The sequence below is a fragment of the Symphalangus syndactylus genome, chromosome 8 (assembly GCF_028878055.3).
Source record: "Symphalangus syndactylus isolate Jambi chromosome 8, NHGRI_mSymSyn1-v2.1_pri, whole genome shotgun sequence".
Taxonomy (NCBI): domain Eukaryota; kingdom Metazoa; phylum Chordata; class Mammalia; order Primates; family Hylobatidae; genus Symphalangus; species Symphalangus syndactylus.
In genome coordinates this window covers 146,190,435-146,212,279 of record NC_072430.2, presented here as the reverse complement: position 1 = coordinate 146,212,279, position 21,845 = coordinate 146,190,435, and the positions used below count along the sequence as shown (strand labels likewise).

Here is a 21,845-nt window from a genome sequence, read left to right as displayed (position 1 = left end):
CGAAGCCCCGCCCCGCGCGCCTACAGTCCCCGCCCCGCCCCGCGCGCCTACAGTCCCCGCCCGACCTCCAGGCCCCGCCCCGCGCGTCTACAGTCCCCGCCCCGCCGTCCAAGCCCCGCCCCGACTGGCACCGGAGGGTTGACGGCCACTCCCTCGTCCTGCGTTCCCTGAGGGCATCCGGCGCCCCGGCTGTCGGGCGCATCCTTCCAGGTAGAGAACGGACTAGGCTGAGCGCAGCCCAAGACGCCCAAGCAGCAACTGGAGCGTTCTTCAGAACGAGGCGCGGGACGGGGGCTTGTCCGAGGGACCTGGGGGCCGGCCCGCTCCTCCGAGGCCAAACCCGGGGGCGCCCCTTTCCCCAGCGGCCTCCCCCAGCTCCTGCACGGACCACCCCTCCTGGGTCCCCAGCCTTAGCTTAGGGGGCAGCTGCCTCCTGCAGGTGTTTTCTTGCCTCCGTGTCCCCTTCTGCCTGTTCAGCCCTCCGTGCCCTCAAACCCTTTGCACACCTGGGGGGCTCCTGCCCTCCTGACGCAGTAACTGCTGTCCCCAGGAGCCTCCCGGCCTGGGCTCCCCTGCCTGAGGCATCACCAGCATTTGTTTTGTGGTTTTTTGAGACAGGGTCTAGCTCTGTTGCCCAGGCTGGAGTTCCGGGGGTGATCTCAGCTCACTGCAACCTCTGCCTCCCGAGCTCAAACCATCCTCCCACCTCGGCCACCCAAGTAGCTGGGATTACAGGCGTGCGCCACCACACCCGGCTAATTTTTTGTTGTTGTTGTAATTTGGTAGAGATGGGGTCTCATGTTCTGCCCAGGCTGGTCTCTAACTCCTGGACTCAAGCGATCCGCCCGCCTTGGCCTCCCAAAGCACTTGTTACTTCAGCTCACCCAATTCCATAGAACCCTAGGGGGTGCAGACGATGCAGATCTCTGAGCAGATGAGGGCAGAGAGCAGGAACCCACACTCGGCCCGAGGCAGGACTGCGGAGCTGTGCAGGAGGTGGAGGCTACGCCAGTGACAGCAGATGGGTCCCGGTAGTCACACAGAAAACCGGCGAGCTGGATGTGTCCTGGTGATGAGGCTCTGGAGCAGCAGTTGCATGGAGTCATTCCTGTCCTCCTTAACCACATCCCCAGGGGCCACTCACCTTCTTCCCAGGTGAATCACCCATGCAAGACTCTTCCAAGTCAGCAATGCATTTTGCCTTTGGACTACAACCCTAAGGAGACGTCCACCTGGCCCTTCCTACCTGGCTGGCCCTTGATCTGCAGATAAGTGTGGGAGTTTGCCCATTGTCAAGTGTAACAGTTTCAATTACATATTCAGGAACTGGAAAGATGACCACAGATGAGGTTTGTGGACCCCCTTACCACCTGACCTCCACACGCCCTCCCTTTGACTAGCAGGCCAGTGGCATCTTGGACCCCTGGGATTAGGAATGATTCAGAACCCATAAAGATTACCACCCATACCATCCCCTAAAATAACTGATTTTTCTGGCAGGCACGGTGGCTCATGCCCATAATCCCAGCACTTTGGAAGGCTGAGGCAGGTGGATCACCTGAGGTCAGGAGTTCAAGACCAACTGTGGGCGGCAAGCCACCCAGGCGCCGAGGCAAGAGACCGAGGACACGAGCTGTTCCAAGATAATAAAATATAAAACAAGAATAGTCACACCAGATACAGATCTTAGATATGATTATAGATGAATATCATTAGTCATTAGTTGGTAGCAATTGCTCTTTATTCCAATATTATTATAATCCTCGCTCTATAATCATAACCTAGGAAAAACCAGGCCATACAGAGATAGGAGCTGAGGGGACATAGTGAGGTGTGACCAGAAGACAATAGGGCGAGCCTTCTGTTATGCCCGGACAGGGCCACCAGAGGGCTCCTTGGTCTAGCGGTAACGCCAGCGTCTGGGAAGACGCCCGTTGCCAAGCGGAACGTGGTCTAGCGGCAGCCAGTGTTAAATGTCAAGGAAAAACACCGGCTACTTAGCAGACCGGGAAAGGGAGTCTCCTTTTCCCGGGGGAGTTTAGAGAAGACTCTGCTCCTCCACCTCTTATGGAGGGCCTGACACCAGTCAGGCTTTCCCGCAGTTATCCGGAGGCCTAACCGTCTCCCTGTGATGCTGTGCTTCAGTGGTCACGCTCCTAATCCGCCTTCATGTTCCATCCTATACACCTGGCTCTGCCTTTTAGATAGCAGTAGCAAAATTAGTGAAAGTACTAAAAGTCTCTAATAAGCAGAAATAATGGCGTAAGCTGTCTCTCTGTCTCCTCTCTCTCTACCTCAGCTGCCAGGCAGGGAAGGGCCCCCGTCCAGTGGACACGTGACCCACGTGGCCTTACCTATCATTGGAGATGGCTCACTCTCCTTATCCTGCCCCTTTGTCTTGTATCCAATAAATATCAGTGCAGCTTGGCATTCGGGGCCACTACCAGTCTCTGCGACTTGGTGGTAGTGGTCCCCTGGGCTCAGCTGCCTTTTATTTCTTTGTCTCGTGTCTTTATTTCTACACTCTCTCGTCTCCACACATGGGGAGGGACCCACCGACCCTGTGGGGCTGGTCCCTACACCAACCTGGCCAACATGGTGAAACCCTGTCTCTACCAACAATACAAAAATTAGCTGGGCATGGTGGTTGGCGCCTATAATCCCAGCTACTTGGGAGACTGAGGGAAGAGAATGGCTTGAACCTGGGAGGCAGAGGTTGCAGTGAGCTGAGATCATGTCACTGCATTCTAGCCTGGCAACAGAGCGAGACTCTGTCTCAAAAAAAAAAAAAAAAAACTGTCTCAAAAAATAATAACAACTGATTTTTCTTTTTCCCAGGGCACAGTCACCCTAGCAAAGCCCACTTGTACCCTCGGAGAATGCTTGGAGGAAAATATGGCATGTGCTGGTTTCGACGTTGTGGGGCCTTCCCCCAGCACCTCAGTCTCCTCTTCCAGCAAGGACTCCGGTCTGCTGATTGGTTTTCACCTGGACGGTGGGTGAGAGGCCGACTGTACCTCGTGATGACCAAGCTCTTCCCAGGTTCTGTTAATGCACTCCTCAAGGCAACATCTTGAGACCCATCAGCTCCTGTTATGTTTGTGTCCCCCAGAATTCGTAACCCCCAATATGGCCGTATTTGGAGATGGGACTTCTGAAGAAGTAATTAAGGTTAAAGTCAGTCACAAGGGTGGGGTCCTGATCGGACAGGACAGGCATCCGTAAAAAAGAGACACCAGAGAGCTCCCTCTCCCAGTCACTCATGTAGGCACACATGAGAAGGCAGCGTTTGCAACCCAAGGGAAGAGCCCTGGACAGGCACCAGACAACACCAGCGCCTTAATCTTGGACTTCCAATCTCCAGAAATACGAGACATTTTTGTTAAGCCTTCCAGTCTGTGGTATTGTGGTAACAGCCTGATATGGTTTGGATTTGTGTCCCCGCCCAAATCTTATGTTGAATTATAATCCTCAGTGTTGGGGGAGGGGCCTAGTAGGAGGTGATTGGCTCATGGGGGCAGATTTCCCCCTTGCTGTTCTTGTGAAAGTGAGTGAACTCTCAGGAGACTTGCTTGTTTAAAAGTGTGGCTCCTTTCCGCTTTGCTCCCTCTCTCTCCTGGTCCACCATGGTAAAACGTGCTTGCTTCCCCTTCGCCTTCTGCCATGATGTAAGTTTCCTGAGGCCTCCGCACCACGCTTCCTGTACAGCCTGCAGAACTGTGAGTCAATTAAACCTCATTTCTTTATAAATTACACAGTCTCAGGTCGTTCTTTATAGCAATACAAGAATGGACTAATACAGAGCCCAAGCTGACTCCAGCAGCTTCCAAAGGGCAAGTGCAACACAGTTAAGTCTTGCCTTTCCAGAGCAAGCACAGTACTCCTTTAGAAAGCAACTGCAGCGGCCGGGCGCGGTGGCTCACGCCTGTAATCCCAGCACTTTGGGAGGCTGAGGCGGGCGGATCACGAGGTCAGGAGATCGAGACCATCCTGGCTAACACGGTGAAACCCCGTCTCTACTAAACATACAAAATATTAGCCGGGTGTGGTGGCGGGCGCCTGTAGTCCCAGCTACTTGGGACGCTGAGGCAGGAGAATGCCGTGAACCTGGGAGACGGAGCTTGCAGTGAGCAGAGATTGCGCCACTGCACTCCAGCCTGGGTGACAGAGCAAGACTCCATCTCAAAAAAAAAAAAAAGAAAAAGAAAAAAAGCAACTGCAGCATTCTCACACGTCTTCCTTGGAAGTCAACTTGAGCCCCAGCACTGGCCACTGAGCTTCCTGAGCAACCACCCAAGGTAAGGCACAGGGTCCTCCCCAGACCCCCAGCCAGCAAGCGCCGCAAACCACGCTCCAATCACTGCATACCCCTTCAGAATTCAACTTCACACACCTGCCTCTGGGCACAACACTGACATTTTACACCTGTTTCCCAAAATGATGCTGAATCATGGGTGTGGTCCCCCCATACTTTCCTCGTGGTAGTAAGTCTCATGAGATCCAATGGTTTTATAAGGGGAAGCCCCTTTCACTCGGCTCTCATTCTCTCGTCTGCTGCCATGTAAGATGTGCCTTTCGCCTCCCGCCACGATTGTGAGGCCTCCCCAGCCATGTGGAACTGAGGGTCCACTAGACCTCTTTTTCTGTCAGGTGCGGTGGCTCACGCCTGTAATCCCAACACTTTGGGAGGCTGACGCAGGCAGATCACCTGAGGTCTGGAGTTCAAGACCAGCCTGGCCAACATGGCGAAACCCCATCTCTACTAAAAATACAAAAATTAGCACGGCATGGTGGCACATGCCTGTCATCCCAGCTGCTCAGGAGGCGGAGGCAGGAGAATCGCTTGAACCCAGGAGGCAGACGTTAGTGAGCCTAAATCACGCAGTGCCACTGCACTCCAGACTGGGTGACAGAGCAAGACTCCGTCTCAAAAAAAGAAAAGAAAAATTTTTTTTTAAAAAAACCTCTTTTTCTTTATAAATTACCCAGTCTCGGGTATGTCTTTATCAGCAGCGTGAAAACGGGCTAATACAGATGCACTTTCAATTGTTTGTTCCAAAAAATACTTTATTTATTAAACAATATATCCATAATCTATAACATGATCCAAAAATACTGATATACATCTTTACATTATCTAATAAAAAGATTTACAACATTGTCTTTCCTTTACAAAGGGAACATAGATAATAATTCCTTGAAAATAAAAATGTAACATTCATGTTAAAGCTGCATCATCTTTTTGGATGAAATGTGGTTAAAGGTGAACACCACAAAATACATACAGAGGAAGAAAGAAACTCCAATACAATCTCTCTTGAATGGGAACATTTTCTTACACTTCCCCTGGCTTAAAATTCCTCTCAGCACAAGTATTGAAGGCCAATCACTGCTCACTAAAAATTTAGGAAAACCTTAAGTCTTCAATGCCCATAATTAACATCCCTCACGGTTTTATTCTAAACCATGAAGACCTAACCTAGGACAGGACAGACCCTCGGCTCTATGGTCACGTGGGAAGCTGCTCTGGGCCAGCGTCATTGCTGAAAGCAGCCCCAGCCGGGGCTCCCAACGACAGGACAGGAGGCCAAGTCCGACGGGGCTGCTGGACAGAAGACAAGCTGGCCGGTGTCCCCATCCGTCCCAGCAAACCCTCCCACCGCCACCGGTCTGCACAGCTGCTTCTCGCTGCTCCAGGTGGACTGGAAAACACCCACGCCACAGAGCCCTGGCCAACAGTGAGACGGGCGGTCAGCTGCCGCTCAGGCAGCCACGCAGGCCTCCGCTCAGCATCCATGTCCCCAGCAGCAGCACCTGGGGCACATTCGCAGATGCAGAGGGCTCAGTTTCACCAGCTCCTGTTTTCACTGCAGCCTGCCTTCCCTACAGGATTCCCTCAGATTACTGACTGATACCGCAGCACTGAAAGCAAGAAAATGGGCAGAACGCTCCTTCCCATAGAGGCCAATCGCACAGCCACAGAGGACCCACACCTTCGGCTCAGATGAAGCTCCAGAGTGACCCACTGGGTCCAGCCCACACACCCTCAATCCAAGAGATGGGTCTGGGGCTGGGCAGCTGTGGAGGGGGGTCTGGTCCAAGACTAAATCCCTGAATCACCCACAGGGAGAAGGCGGCCAGGCCTTCTGAAGCAAGGCGTGGATGGTGCAAACGGTGTGGCTCCTGTGTCCCTGCAGGGCTGGGGCCAGGCCAGGGGCCATGACCTTCTTTTCTGGCCAAATGGCCACTCCTGAGTGTGTCTCTCCTACGGGTAGACAGCATCGGCCACAGAGCACCCAGGATTCAGTTGGGTCCAAACTACAGCCCAAGGAATTGTCTCATTCTGCTCATGCTTTCTGTGTTTCTTCCAAAACTCTATGCATATTATTTTGGTGATATTATTGTAAGTGGCAAAAGTAAACATTAAAAACACCTAAGCACAGAAACTTGAAAAGAAAAGGTCAAAATTCAATACCTGGGATGGTGCACAGTGGCAGGCAGGCCCACATCGCCACGTGTCAGACAAAAGCTTCCCACACGGAAGCCAGTCATCTTTCCCCAGAAAGCAGCGAGACCTCAGGAAGCCGGGCAGCCGAAAGCACCAACAACCCCAGCGCTTTCCAGGGGTGGCCACAGGCGTGAACAGCTCAAAGGTGGAGCACAATATCAAATTCATTTCTGAAAAACTGCCAGGCACTGTTTCAGCACAAACTCCCTGCACTTACCTATCCCTCTTCCCAAAAATGGTAAAAGAGAGAAAAACGTTTTCCACAATGTATCCTCCACCATCATTAAGCATCTGTGTTGGCCGGGTGCGGTGGCTCATGCCCGTCATCCCAGCACTTTGGGAGGCCGAGGCAGGTGGATCACTTCAGGTCAGGAGTTCGAGACCAGCCTGGCCACACATGGTGAAACCCCATTTCTACTAAAAATACAAAAATTAGCCAGGCGTGGTGGTGGGCGCCTATAATCCCAGCTACTCAGGAGGCTAAGGCAAGAGAATCACCTGAACCCAGGAAGCGGAGGTTGCAGTGAGCCAAGATGGTGCCATTGCATTCCAGCCTGGGTGACAAAAGTAAAACTCCGTCTCAAAAACACAAAACAAAAAAACAAACAAAAAAAGACACACACACACACAAAACCTGTGTTAACAAAAAGTTGTCATTAAATGAAAATTCATCTCCCAGCTGAGTGCAGTGGCTCACACCTGTAATCCCAGCACTTTGGGAGGCCGACGCAGGTAGATCATTTGACCCCAGGAGTTTGAGACCAGTCTGGCCAACATGGTGAAACACCGTCTCCAACAAAAATACAAAACTTAGCTGGGTGGCCGGGCGCGGTGGCTCACGCCTGTAATCCCAGCACTTTGGGAGGCCAAGGCGGGCAAATCACAAGGTCAGAAGATGGAGACCATCCTGGCTAACATGGTGAAACCCGATCTCTACTAAAAATATTTTAAAAATCAGCCGGGCATGTTGGCGGGCGCCTGTAGTCCCAGCTACTCGGGAGACTGAGGCAGGAGAATGGCGTGAACCCGGGAGGCGGAGCTTGCAGTGAGCCAAGATCATGCCACTGTACTCCAGCCTGGGTGACAGAGCAAAACTCCATCTCAAAAAAAAAAAAAATTAACATACAAAACCCGCCCATCTCCAGTTTCACAGCCGTGGCTGAGGGTGTGAAGCACTGTAGCCTGCCCTCTCTGGCGCTTTCCCTTCTAAGCCGCAGGAAGGCACCGCTTGGAGGGAGCCCCTTCAAGCCCCAGACACTGGCAGGGACGAGCAGCGGCAGTGGCCGACCGCCCGCCTGCACCTGCCTGGCACCTGCGCCCGGAGGATCCACTCCCACCCACACCCTCGGAAAAGGACAGGCGGCCCAGAGACATCCGTGTGTTCAAGAACCGCAGAACATGAATGTGGACACCATCCCAACCAGGACTGTTCAGATGTTCTTGTTCTCGTTCTCACTCACTGACTACCTTCTCGAGGGGAGGGCCCCGTCTGAGACACAGAGCTTCACACGTTCCTTCTGCTTTATTTCCTCTCCCTAGTGAAACATTAAACACAGGAGGAAAAGATACAGCTGTAGCCATCAGAAGGAAGTGAGACTGTCATTCCAAATGGCCCCCCACCATGAAGAAAACCAGGCTTTTCTTAAATTGGGACCCTCACGTCTCAGTTTTCCCTCAGGTTTCTTTCTGTGGTGTGAGGACAGAAACAGGCTTCCCTGCATTCCTCAGGAATCCTCTCCTTCCTCTAAAGGCACAGGAGAGGATTTCCGAGAGCCTGCAATGCTGTTGAGAACTGCAGGCTGGGCACCGTCACCAATGCATCACAGCAGAGCAAATCTGCACAGCCTTCCCCAACTACCACTGAAAGGATGGCTCCGGCTCAGCTTGGTGAACGCTAATTAAACAAAAAGCACACTCGAGTTTCCTAGCTTCATTCCAGAACTGCTATTGTGGCACAATAAATTCACAACAAATTCACATCGGAGTCCCCTTGAACGGGAGCCGCGGGCCTAGGAATGCACAGCACAGGCAGACGCATCCGTGGTTCGTCAGCTCCTGGCAGATGGGACTCACTTCACAGACACACAGACCCACGATCTTCATGCTATTACAATAATTTCATCTTCACAGTAAAAACGTCACCAATTCCCAGAGAAACGGAACATCAGCCCAGCTGTTGCACAGGGTCTTGTGGGCGCTGGTCACAGGACCCACAGCTACTCCAAGCTAATGAAGAGCCGTTTACTCCAGAGGTGAATCCCCCAAGGGAGGACTGAAGTCCAAGCTAAAAAGGCAGCGCACAGTGAGGCGGAGGCCACTTCCTCCGGGGAAGAGCCCCCAGCCCTCCTGGGCCTGTCAGAGGCGCCCCATGCAGGAGCGCACGGTGGCCGGATGCGGCACGGAGCTGAGTGTGAGGACGGCAGCCGGCTGCCACGGCAATGGCCCCACACGCGCCTCTCAGTGGCAGGTGTGCTCCAGCGGTTGAGGCACGCGGAGCCCGGGCTGTACCAAACAGTCCTAGAAAACCACAGGAAAGCTATGCGACGGTGGCGCTGCACACTGCAGAGCAGCGGCCGTGGACCAGGTTGTCGTGGACCAGGTTACCACGTCCCCGCCCGCACGCCTGGCCGGGCAGCCCGAGCTCAGAGCGCCCGCCCACGTCCGTCGGGGCTCCCTGCTGACGCTCAGGGGAAGTCCTGTAAAAGCCACACTAACGTCGCGGTGGCGAGTCCCCGCAAGGTCGCCCTTCTGTGCGAACAGGGTTTGGTGGGTTCTTGTTCTAGGAAACATCCAGCATTTCAACTGGCCACTGAGTTACTAAGTATCAACCAAACAAGGTAGTTTTAAAACGAAGGGAAATATTGCAACACGAACGAAGGAATAGATTAACTTGCTCCTCGGATCCGGGCACACAGCTCCTCCTACTTCTTCTTCCTCTTTTCCTGGACACACCGCGGACAGAACCTGTGACAAGAAAGGCGCAATGAGGCTCCGGGCGCCATTTCTGCCAGCGCGCAGGGTGCCCAGGGCCCGCCTCCCCCTGTCTCCTAGGGCTGCTGCACGCCAGCAGGAGGGCACCAGGAGAGGCACACGCAGTGGGGCTGCGGCCCTCCTGCAGGGAAAACGCGCCGATGCACGTGCGGCTCTATGCAGGACGCCGGTTCTGAAGTTGACAGATACACATCAATGAGCAAAACCGATTTGAAACCCAGGCGTTCCTCCTGAACAGTTGGGTCCTCCTTCCCCGGCCGATGGCAGGGTCGCTGGTGCCCTCTGTCTGGAGTCTGTGGGGGCTGCAGGGACCAAGCACGCATGAGCATGGCAGCCCCTCAGGCCCACGGAAACCCAGCCAGGCACCCTGCACTGGCCCTGGAAGCTGCCGTCTCACAAGTGCTCCCTGGTGACTCTGAGCAAGTTCTGGAACCACATGCACAAAGGGCTCCTGAACAGAGGCAGCTGCCGACCACAGAGGACATTCCATAGGTTCCCCACACAGGAGGCAGCCGACTCGCATGTGACGGCAACCGTCAACCCCTGCCTGGCCCAGGCCCAAGCCTGCCCAGGGCCCTCCGCCCTAACAGCCTCCGTACCCCTTCTCAAAACCCCCGGTACACCGTCCCCCAGCCGCACGGTGTGGGGCACCAGTGACAGGACAGCCTGTGTCACCGTGACACCGTGAGCTTGGCCAGCCTCTGAGACACAGCATCCTTTCCCTGTGTCCCCACACCGAACACCAAGGATAACTGGCTCTTACCAACTCGGGCGAGTCTGCCGGAGTTTCAAACACGCTGCCGCGATGACCTCGGAGTGCCACACAGAAGAGCACATTCTGATTTCATTTTCAGAACATATATATCCATTTTTAGATTTTCAGCACAGGCAAACAAAGCCAGGTTTTTATCTTTTTATTTATTTATTTGAGACAGGGTCTTGCTCTCTCGCCTAGGCTGGAGTGCAGTGGCACGATCTCAGCTCACTGAAGCCTCGGACTTCCAGGCTCAAGCCATCCTCCCGCCTCTGCCTCCCAGGTAGCTGGGACCACAGGCACGCACCACCACGCCCAGCTAATTTTTGTATTTTTTGTAGAGTTGGGGTCTCCTGATGTTGCCCAGACTACAGGTTTTTATTTAAATGAAATCTGAGGAACAACAATGCAGAAAGTTGCCATTGCCAAGGGGATGCAAGGGTCAGGAAGAGAAAATGCTCCTGGCACCTGCTGCTTCTCCACTAGACAAAGCCAGGGGCAGAGCCCTAGATCCACGCCCCGGCTTCAGGGCTCACAGCTCATGCTCTCTTTCCCAAATTTCCCTAGGGGACAAGAACCTCTCATTTCTGATGTAAGACGATCCCTACCTCCCACAGAGTCCAGAAGGTTGTCCTTCACGAGGGGCCGTTAACGTGAATATTACGTAACCTGGTAACCGCCATCCCTGGGTGACAGCATCCCTCTGCCAGCTCGGACAGGCACAGCAGCAAAGGGGGGAAAAAGCCACACGCAGAGCAGCCAGCCACACTCCTTGAGGCCACCGTGGGGCATGCCTACATGGCTACTGCACCCTGCTAAGCCCGGCAAGATTCTGCCATCTAGCACCTTCTCCCGGGGAGGCCAGCAGCGCAACACCCAGCAGGCTGGGGGAAAACAGAGCGAGCGTCCCCACACTCACCATTTTCCTTTGGGTTTCGTGGTGAGGTCCACGCAGGCAAAGTGAAACCACTCAATCGGACACTGCAAAGTAAAGGGAGAAACCGCAGTCAACACGCCTCCTGTTCTGTACACGAAACACAACAAATGCCAACACCCACCAGCACCCCCCCACACACAAGACCCCGCCCCACGGCACGAATCCCGCAGGTGACACTCACGTCTGGATTGTCACAGCCAATCATCTCCCCGTAGGAGACCTGGTGGCACAGGCAGTACGTGGGTTCATTCGGGTCCACGGGCATGTCCAGCACGTCGGAGGGGTGCACGGACAGGATGGTGTCAGTGAACTCAGACCTGCAGCAGACAGGGCACAGGCACCGCTGAAGGCCACAGAGGAAGTGAGACGGCACGGACACCACGGGCCCTTCTGTCTCTGACTTAAGGCCCCCTCACCCCAAAACTGTGAAGACAATCATCCCAAGGGGGAAATTGGTACCGTGCTCTGCGTGACACATAATGAATAAGCTTGCTTCCATTTTCCCATTGTGCTTTAGAAATGAATGCAACTCCAGGGCCGGCCACTGCGGTCATGCACTAACTGAATACACACCTTGTGGACGTTTTCTTCCTGGAGCACACATTTTCAAAACCTCAATAACCCCTCTGAACACGCAATGTTCTAAGGCGCAGCAAGAAAATCATTAAGGATATGAACAGATTGTCAGCTGATGCTAGAAAGAACACTGTTACCCACAAAAATCCAGGAACAGCAGCAGCTGGCAGCAGAGGGGTGGAGACCTCGCCTCCACCTTCGGACCCAGGTGGGGACATGGGGGCACAGAGGGCCCCCAAGAGGCTGTGAAGCGCAGCACTCACCCACAGCACCGGGGTTCTGGTCCCTCTCTGGGGACGAGTCCACACTCATCTTGGTCCCTCCTCCCAGACGGGACTCCCCCGGGACCTCTGGACTCACCCCACTTCTGGGCCATCCCTCCAAAGACCCTGGCCCCTTTGGAAACAAGCACATGTCATCTCCGCCAGCAGACGGCTGACACCTGAGAGAAGCCTGCCAGCCTCCCACCCCAGACTGACGGGTGTCAGAGCGGCCCGCACAGTCAACAGCTCTCCCGTAACTGTGACCTCCTCCCAAGAGAACAGCCGTGCGTCCTGCACCCGGGCCCTCCACGCACCTACTCAGGGACCTCTGCCCCAATACCGACTCAACCAGCAGCTCCCCACACACTCCCCGGCCCGCCCACCACCCACCCAGCTGTCCACCTGGCACCGGGCCCCTTCCGACCACACGCCATCCTTGTCACTGCTCCATCCCCATCAGCTCCCACGTGGGTTTCCACACAGCAGCCTGGCGGGTGTTCCACCCTGTCGATGCCTCCCTCCAAGTCTGCCACCTGTAGCACCACGGCCGCCCTGCCAGGACCACAGACCTCAGGTGCAGACTTCCCCGCTTGAAAGGGATGCACTTAGGGGGAAATTTACGCTTTTATATTTCAGTATTTTTCAAATAAACTTACAAGCTGCAGGTACTATAGACAGTGTATTCCCATTAGTACAGAAAGAAAAAGTATCTTCCCTATCCCACCCTCCAACCCAAGAATATCCAGTTGCTATGTAAACACGGCAGGTTAGCAGGAGGAATGTGGCCGTGAGAAAAACAGTCACGATCGGGGAAAGCCAAGGGGCAGAAGTCTGGGTCCCAGAGGGAACCAACACTCAGCTTTTCCTTAGATAGCCGTCTGAAGCTTTTCTACACCTTTGCAATTGCCTGTACACATACACACATGCTCAGGCTCTGCATGCACCCGGCCTCCCCGCTGCCCTCTGGCACAGGGGCGCCCACCTAAGTCTGTCCTTTGCGGGTAATCTGCTCTTCTGCTCTTTCTCTCTGTCTGGGAATAGACAGGGCTTTCTCTTTAGAGCTGAAATCCATCAGTGTCCCAAGTCCAGGTCCAGGTGCTGCCGACACTGCATTCAAGCAACAGTCTCAAGCAGTCTTCGGGTCTGTCCTCCAGCAGCGGCTCGCAAGGGTCTACGTCTCAGCCTCCTGCCGATTCCGGGATGCCACCTGTGGCTTCACCTCCAAGGGGCTCCTGCGGTCTCGAGTCACCTCTCACCCGCGGAGAGCAGGGCAGCACCCTCTGCTGCCAACCGTCCCCGAAACGCTCTCTGACGCCCTCCTCTTCTGTGCCGAGTCCAATTCTGTCCACAAAGCCCGACCCGACATCTTGGGCTGCTACATGACCTGTGTCTCAGCATCACCAGGTTCGAGGGCGCTGGCCAGATTTGACGGCTGTGAGACGGCCGGGGGCCTGAGGGGACCGCCCAGCAAGGGCACCCCAGAAGGTGAGGCCAGTGTGCAGGCCTCATTGGCCTCTCCAGTCTCGCCTGAGGGAGCGCCATGGCGTGTGGCCAGGGAGTGCTGCTAGCAACCCTGAGGGAGGCAACCAGTAGGCCATGGGGAGCCCTGTCCCTTGCACAGGCCAGGGTGACCCCAATTGTCAGCGGCTGCTGACTCCCTTCGGCACCACTGCCACAAGAGGCACCCTCTGTGCTAATTCCCCAGGGTGTGGCAGGCACCCCTCGCCAGACGGTGCCAGCAAGCCCTTCCGTGCCCGGCCCCGATGGCTTCCCAGCACTCCACGTAGCTCCTAGCAGGGGGCTGGCTGCCTGTCCAAGCTCCGGGATTCCAGGTGCTACAGGTGACACTGCCCTTCATCCACACACACAGGTTCTGCCTCGCCAGAGCAAGGCCACAGGGCAGCAACAGTGCAGGGGGCAGCCTCAGGTCACGGGATCTCAGACGAGACACGGAGCATCTGTGCAGTCTAGGAACACTGCATTCCAGGAAGAGCCCCGGGCACGTGGGGAACGGGCCTGAACAGGGCAGGCCACAGGGACAGGATGCTCCCGGGTCCCCAGCAGGGAACAGGACCCGCCTTGAGGCAGAGTGGCCTGGCCCCACAGCGTGACCACGAGGGGCGTGAAAACCCACTGTGCTGCTGGGTCAGGGACGCACGCCACGGAACTCCAGAGCCCAGGGGCAGGCGGGCTACTGCGCACACCCAGGATGATGCCCTTGGAGGCACACGAGTGCAGACTGCCGCCCCGGCAAGCCAGGCTTTGGGTCCAACCGACTGGTCCTCAGGATGACCCGTCTGCCCACCTGCACCAGCCTCCTGTCCCTCTGGAAGGGGCCTGCTTGGCGCCTTGGGCATCAGAGCCCAGCTTCAGAGCTGGCCTTACCAGCCCATCTTGACGTCTTGCAATGGGACAGGAGCAGCACTGCCACTTGGGGGCACAGAGAAGAAAGAGATTCACACACAAGCTAGATCCAGAGCCGCAGGGGCCCCGCAACTGTCACCATCGGTGATCACCCTTCTCATCTGTCACTACTGCGAGCTGCCCGGCAGGCAGCGCTGAGCTCCCAGGCTCCGCATTGCTGCTAAACAGTGCTGACAGGAAAGGCCATGAGGCCCCAGTGGATCTTCCTGTGTCTGCAGAGGTGCTGGCTGTTCCTGAGGTCTCCGAAGCAGGGCAGAGCCCTCAGGGAGGAAGCCCTGACCCCAACAGGGAGCTGGAGTCTCCTTCACCACCACGAGGACCCCCAGTGCCTGCATTCCTTATGCCTAGCATACCCTTGAGAAACAGCACTGGGTGAGGAGGAGACCAGGAGGAGTCCCACTTTCACGCAGAAAAGGCACGGTCGGGACAGGACCTTCAGGTTCCGAGCAGGAAGGAGCAGGAAGACTCAGAACGCTGTTGCCACTGAGTTAGAAAACACAAAACCCAGCAAGTCACAAAAACCACCTTCTCAAAGATGCCGGGAGCTGTGAAGCAACAGAGCTGGAGGACCTGCAGCCAGAGGGGGGGTTGGGGGCTAGGGGGTGTCCACCTGCCTCACGCACTGAGTGAGGGCTGGGGGCTGTGGAGCAACAGAGCTGGAGGACCTGCGCCGGAGGGGGGGGTTGGGGGCTGGGGGGCGTCCGCCTGCCTCATGCACTGAGCCAGGGCTGGGCTGGCCACTGGGCCACGCTGAGCCCACACAGCCACACATGGCGGCCGCGTCCCCACCGACATTTATAGTCCAGAGGCTGCACAGAGCAACTAAAAGCAGAAGGAAAATCCCTGCAACCTCCGAGTTCTCGAGGAAGGGGTCTGCTCGGCACGGCCGGTCTCCTCCCCCGCACTTCTACCAACTGTGGAAGCCGCTGGGGCAGGAGGCCAGAGAGGAAATCTCAAGGTCCTCAAGGGGTGTGGGTGGAGGTGAAGCTGAGACCCTGCCCGGCCCCAGGCCCCCAGCCCTACTGGCCTGGACTAAAACAGAATGAATACCTCCTGGGGAGAACAGAAATTTCCCTCTCCACGCTTCCTTTATACCTAAGGTCAGACAGCTAATAACAAATCATAAGACACATACACTCAGCAGGGAAATAGGGCTGATGATGTTTTTTTAAAAGCTGGTTACCAAGGAATGGTGGCACAGGAGTTCGCGACCAGCCTGCATAACACAGTGAAACCCTGTCTATACTAAAAATACAAAATTAGCCAGTCATGGTGGCACGCGCCTGTAATTCCAGCTACGTGGGAGGCTGAGGCAGAGAATCACTTGAACTCGGGAGGCGGAGCTTGCAGTGAGCCAAGATTGTACCAGTGCACTCCAGCCTGGGCGACTAAGCAAGACCTTCTCAGAGAAAAAAGAGAGAGAGAAAAGAAGGAAGGAAGGAAGGAAGGAAGGGAGGAAGGGAGGGAGGGAGGGAGGGAGGGAGGAAGGGAGGAAGGGAGGAAGGGAGGGAGGGAGGGAGGGAGGGAGGAAGGGAGGAAGGGAGGGAGGAAGGAAAGGGCAGGTGAGAGGCCGAGCTGGGCGGATCACTTGAGGCCAGGAGTTTGAAACCAGCCTGGCCAACATGCTGAAACCCCGGCTGTACTAAAAATACAAAAATTAGCCGGGTGCGGTGACGCTCACCTGTAATCCCAGCTACTTGGAAGGCTGAGGCGGGAGAATGGCTTGAACCCGGGAGGCAGAGGCTGCGGTGAGCCGACACTGCACCATTGCACTCCAGCCTGGGTGACAGAGCCAGAACCTGTCTCATAAATACATAAAGTAATAGAAACAAATCAAACTGAAGTACAGAAATAAAAAAGCTTACAGAAAGTAAGCAGAGCCTCAGTGAGCTGTGAGAAAATCTAAGCTACAGAACACACAGGGAGCTGGATAGCAGGAAGATGAGAAAGGAGAGCACAAAAATATTGGAAGAACTGTCTGAAAATTTTCCAAATTTGATGCAAAGTATAAACCAACAGTTCAAAGATGCTCAACAAGTTGCACGCAAAATATACACAAAAAATCACACCAATACACCTCATAACCAAACTGTTAAGAGCCAGTGACAATGAGAAATCTTGAAAGCAAAAAAAACCAAGAAACCACCAAAAATAATCATTCTCACGAATTTATCATCAGAATCAATGAAAGCCAGAAGAAGATGAGAGAACATCTTTAGTGATAAAAGAAAAAAAGGTCAACCTAAAATTCTATATGCAGCGAAATAAAAGCATTTTCAGAGAAACAAAAACTGAGAGAATTCATCACCATCAGCATACATGTACTGTAAAAAATGTAAAGTTCTTCAGCAGAGGAGAAATGACAAGACAGAAATTTGCATCCACATAAAGAAATATATATAAGCAGAATATGTATGGAAAAAAAAATTTTAAAGAAAGAAAATAAAATAAATATTAAGAAATAAAAGTTGGGCCAGGCATAGTGGCTCATGCCTGTAATCCCGCCACTTTGGGAGGCTGAGGTGAGAGGGTCACTGGAGGCCAGGAGTTTGAGACCAGCCTGGCAAACATGGCGAAACCCCACCTCTACTAAAAATACAAAAATTAACTAGGTGTGGTGGTAGGTGCCTGTAATCCCAGCTACTCAGGAGGCTGAGGCACGAGAATCACTTGAACCCGGGAGGCAGAGGTTGCAGTGAGCTGAGATCATACCACTGCACTCCCGCCTGGGCCACAGAGCAAGACTCTCTCAAAAAAAAATGAAGGTTACCAGAAATGGCAACTATATGGGGTAACTATATATGGGGTGACTTTCGTGGCAAGAACACTTAAAATCTACACATTTTTTTGAGACTATATTGTTATTAACTATAGTCACCATGTTGTAAAACAGATCTTTTGAACTTATTCCTCCTATATAAATGAAATTCTGTATCCAACATCTGCCCTGACCACCCCAGCGCCTGACCACCATTCTACTCTCTACTTCTGTGAGTTCGACATCTTTACATTCCACATATATTTTAAAATGTGTTTAACATAATCAGTGGTTTGCATCTAAGGTAATAACACGTATTGTGAAGCTTAGATCTCATGCAGAAGCAAAATGAAGGACAACAGCCTCACGTTAAACGTCGAATAGTGTAATATCTGAAGCTCACTGTGGCCACTTAAGGAAACTGAGTGCACACACTAGAGCAATCCTTAAAACACACGGGCCGGGGTGGTGGCTCACGCCTGTAATCCTAGCACTTTGGGAGGCCGAGGTGGGTGGATCACTTGAGGTCAGGGGTTCGAGACCAGCCTGGCCAAACTGGTGAAAACCCGTCTCTACTAAAAATACAAAAACATTAGCCAGGTGTGGTGGCGCACACCTATAATCCCAGCTACTGGGGAGGCTGAGGCATGAGAATCGCTTGAACCTGGGAAGCAGAGGTTGTAGTGAGCCAAGATCACGCCATTGAAAATTGCACTCCAGCCTGGGCAACAGTGCAAGACTCCGTCTCGGGGGAAAAAAAAAAAAAAAAAAACAAGCACAGCTAGTAAGACAAGAGTGGGAAAAAAACGGAATACTAAAAAAATACTTCATTATTCCAAAAGAAGACAGGAAAGGAGCAGAAGGAACAAACAGAAAACTAATAGCAAGATGGTGAATCTAAATCCCACCATATCATTAATTATGTTAAATATGAACAGACCAAATATTGCAATGAAGGCCGGGTGCAGTGGCTCATGCCTGTAATCCCAGCACTTTACAGGGAGGGGAGGCCGAGGTGGGCAGATCACTTGAGGTCAGGAGTTTGAGACCAGCCTACCCAGCATGGTGAAATCCTGTCTCTATTAAAAATACAAAAATTAGCTGGCCTTCAAAGGATTTCAATTATATAATGTTCTTTGACCACAACAGAACTCAACTAAAAATTAAAATGAGAAAGGTATCTGAAAAATCCCAAATTATTTGGAAATCGAGACACATACTTCTACATAAGTTATAGGGCAAAGAAGCAGCATGAAAAAAAAAAAAATTCTAGGCCAGGTGCGGTGGCTCACACCTGTAATCCCAGTACGTTGGGAGGCCAAGGCAGGCGGATCACCTGAGGTCAGGAGTTCAAGACCCGCCTGGCCAACATGGTGAAACCCTGTCTCTACTGAAAATACAAAAAAACAATTAGCCAGGCATGGTGATACGTGCTTGTAATCCCAGCTACTCAGAAGGCTGAGGCAAGAGAATTGCTTGAACCCAGGAGGCGGAGGTTGCAGTGAGCCAAGATCACACCACTGCACTCAAGCCTGGGCAACAGAGTGAGGCTCCGTCTCACACACACACACAAAAATTCGATTCCAGCACTTTGGGAGGCCAACGTGGGTGGATCACTTGAGCTCAGGAGTTTAAGACCACCCTGGGCAACATGGCGAAACTCCATCTCTACCAAAAATATAAAAAATTAGCCAGGCATGGTGTCATGCACTTGTCGTCCCAGCTACTTGGGAGGCCGAAGTGGGAGGATCTCTTGAGCCCAGGAGGTGGAGGCTGCAATGAGCCAAGATCGTGCCACTACACTCCAGCCTGGGTGACAGAGTGAGACCTCATTTCAAAAAACAAGGAAAACATTCTAAAATATTTTAAATAGGTAAACAAAATAAAAAATAAAAACAATATCAAAATTATATCAAAATCATAATATATCAAAATTTGTGGAGTGCAACAAAAATAATAATTAGAACAAGGAAGATATAAAAATCAATTATCCAAGCTACTTCCACCTTAAAAAGCTAGAATAGTATAGGCAAAGTAAACCCGAGTAGAAAAAAGGAAATAGAGAGTAGAAACAAATGCAATAGCAAACAAAAAAATAGAGAAAACAATAAAAATAATGAAACTAAAAGCTAGTTCTCTAAAAAGATCAAGACGGCCAGACGCAGTGGCTCACGCCTGTAATCTCAACACACTGAGAGGTTGAGGCAGGCGGACTGCTTGAGCCCAGATGTTTGAGACCAGCCTGGGCAACATGATGAAACCTTGTCTCTACAAAACATTAGCCAGGCATAGTGGCACGTGTCTGTCGTCCCAGCTACACGGGAGGCTGAGGTGGGAGAATCGCTTGAGCCTGGGGACGGGGAGGTGGAGGCTGCAGTGAGCCATGTGCATGCCACTGCACTCCAGCCTAGGTGACACAGCTAGACCCTGCCTCAGGAAAAAAAAAAAAAAAAAAAAAAGGATCAAGACAAAATGAGAGAAACATAAATTACCAATATCAGGACTGAAAGAGGGGTCATCATAACAGACACCACATCAGAACCATAATAATGCAAAATTATTAACAACCCGATGTCAAAAAAATCTGACAATTTACATGAAACAAATTTCTTGAAAGACACAGATTTGCCGGGCGCGGTGGCTCACGCTTGTAATCCCAGCACTTTGGGAGGCCGAGGCGGGCGGATCACGAGGTCAGGAGATCGAGACCACGGTGAAACCCCGTCTCTACTAAAAATACAAAAAAATTGGCCGGGCATGGTGGCGGGTGCCTGTAGTCCCAGCTATTCGGAGAGGCTGAGGCAGGAGAATGGCGTGAATCCAGGAAGCGGAGCTTGCAGTGAGCCGAGATTGCGCCACTGCACCCCAGCCTGGGCAACAGAGCGAGACTCCGTCTCAAAAAAAAAAAAAAAAAAAAAAGAAAGACACAGATTTTTTCCAAAACTGACTCGAGAAGAAATAGAAAGCCTGAATACTTCCATAACTTTAAGAACTGAATGCAACATCAAACTGTACACTTAGAATAACATTTTATTGTATGTGAATTATTTCTTAATAAAATTAATTTAAAAGGTTAGAAAAACAGCGGGACTAAACTATAATGTATAGTGTCTAGGAATGCACTATAAAACTATTAAAGAAACGAGGAAATAAACACTATAGAAATCTGGATCATGTTTATTTGGGGGCAGGAAGAGTTTATGATTTTAACAGGGCACATGGAAGGCCTTCCAGCAGCAGTTAATCACTGACTAGGTGCTACTTACAAAGATCTTCACTTTACGGAAATTAATTAAACCATGTTTGTTCTGTGCGGTTTTCTGTATCTGTGCACTACTTTACAATACAAGACTGTTGGGATTTTTTTTTTTTTTTTTTTTTGAGATGGAGTTTCGCTGTGTCACCCAGGCTGGGGTGCAGTGGTGTGATCTTGACTCACTGCAACCTCCACCTCCCGGGTTCAAGCAATCTCCCTGCGTCAGCCTCCCAAGTAGCTGGGATTACAGGCAGCTGCCACCACACTCAGCTAAGTATTTTGCATTTTTGGTAGAGATGGGGTTTCACCATGTTGGTCAGGCTGGTCTTGAACTCCTGACCTCAGGTGATTAACCTGCCTTGGCCTCCCAAAGTGCTCCAATTACAGGCATGAGCCACTGTGCCCAGCCAAAAGGCTAAGCACTAGCTAAAAAAAACTGAAAATTGGGGCTGGGCACGGTGGCTCACACCTGTAATCCCAGCACTTTGGGAGGCCAAGGCGGGTGGATCACGAGGTCAGGAGATCAAAACCATCCTGGCTAACAAGGTGAAACCTCATCTCTACAAAAATAAAAAAAAATTAGCTGGGTGTGGTGGCATGCACCTGTAGTCCCAGCTACTTGGGAGGCTCAGGGAGGAGAACTGCTTGATCCTGGGAGGCAGAGTTTGCAGTGAACCGAGATTGCACCATCACACTCCAGCCTGACTGACAGAGCAAGACTCCATCTCAAAAACAAACAAACAAACAAAAAACTGAAAATTGGGTCGGGTGTGATGGCTCACGCCTGTAATCCCAGCACTTTGGGAGGCCGAGGCAGGTGGATCACCTGAGGTCAGGAGTTCGAGACCAGCCTGGCTAACATGGTGAAATCCCATCTCTACTAAAAATACAAAAACTTAGCCGGGCATGGTGGCACGCACTTGTAGTTCCAGCTGTCCAGGAGGGTGAGGCAGGAGAATCGCTTGAACCTAGGAGGCAGAGGTTGCAGTGAGCCGAGATGGCACCATTGCACTCCAGCTTGGGCAACAAGAGCGAAACCCCATCTCAAAAAAAAAAAAAAAAAAGAAAATTGTCCCTTTTTTGTCAAGAAGAACTTTTTTTTCTCTTTATTTTTTTTTTTTTGAGACAGAGTCTCACGTTGTGGCCCAGGCTGGAATGTAGTTGTGCGGTCATGGCTCATGATCCTCCCAGCTCAGCTTTCCCTAGTAGCTGGGACTACAGCCCACGCCACCACACTCAGCTAATTTTTTCTATTTTTTTGTAGAGATGGGGGGGTCTCACTTTGTTGCCCAGACTGGTCTCAGATTCCTGGGCTCAAGTGATCCTCCCACCTTGGCCTCTCAAAGTGCTGGAATTATAGGCATGAGCCACCATGCCC

General features: G+C 52.4%; 1 protein-coding gene across 5 annotated transcripts in view; it reads right to left on the bottom strand.

Moving 5' to 3' along the window:
* Positions 1-5,046: 5,046 nt before the first annotated feature.
* ING5 (inhibitor of growth family member 5) overlaps positions 5,047-21,845 on the bottom strand; it is a 35,298-nt gene continuing 18,499 nt past the window's right edge. For 4 of the 5 annotated variants that reach the window (XM_055291279.2, XM_063645369.1, XM_055291282.2 and 1 more), the window contains exons 6-8: positions 11,372-11,507; positions 11,173-11,234; positions 5,047-9,472 (exon numbers count right to left, since the gene is read on the bottom strand). In XM_055291279.2, the coding sequence (XP_055147254.1) occupies positions 9,430-9,472; positions 11,173-11,234; positions 11,372-11,507 (241 nt within the window). In that variant the 3' untranslated portion in view covers positions 5,047-9,429. Of the gene's footprint in view, positions 9,473-11,172; positions 11,235-11,371; positions 11,508-12,461; positions 14,937-21,845 lie in introns of those variants that run through there. The other variant, XM_055291285.2, reaches the window with a different exon arrangement.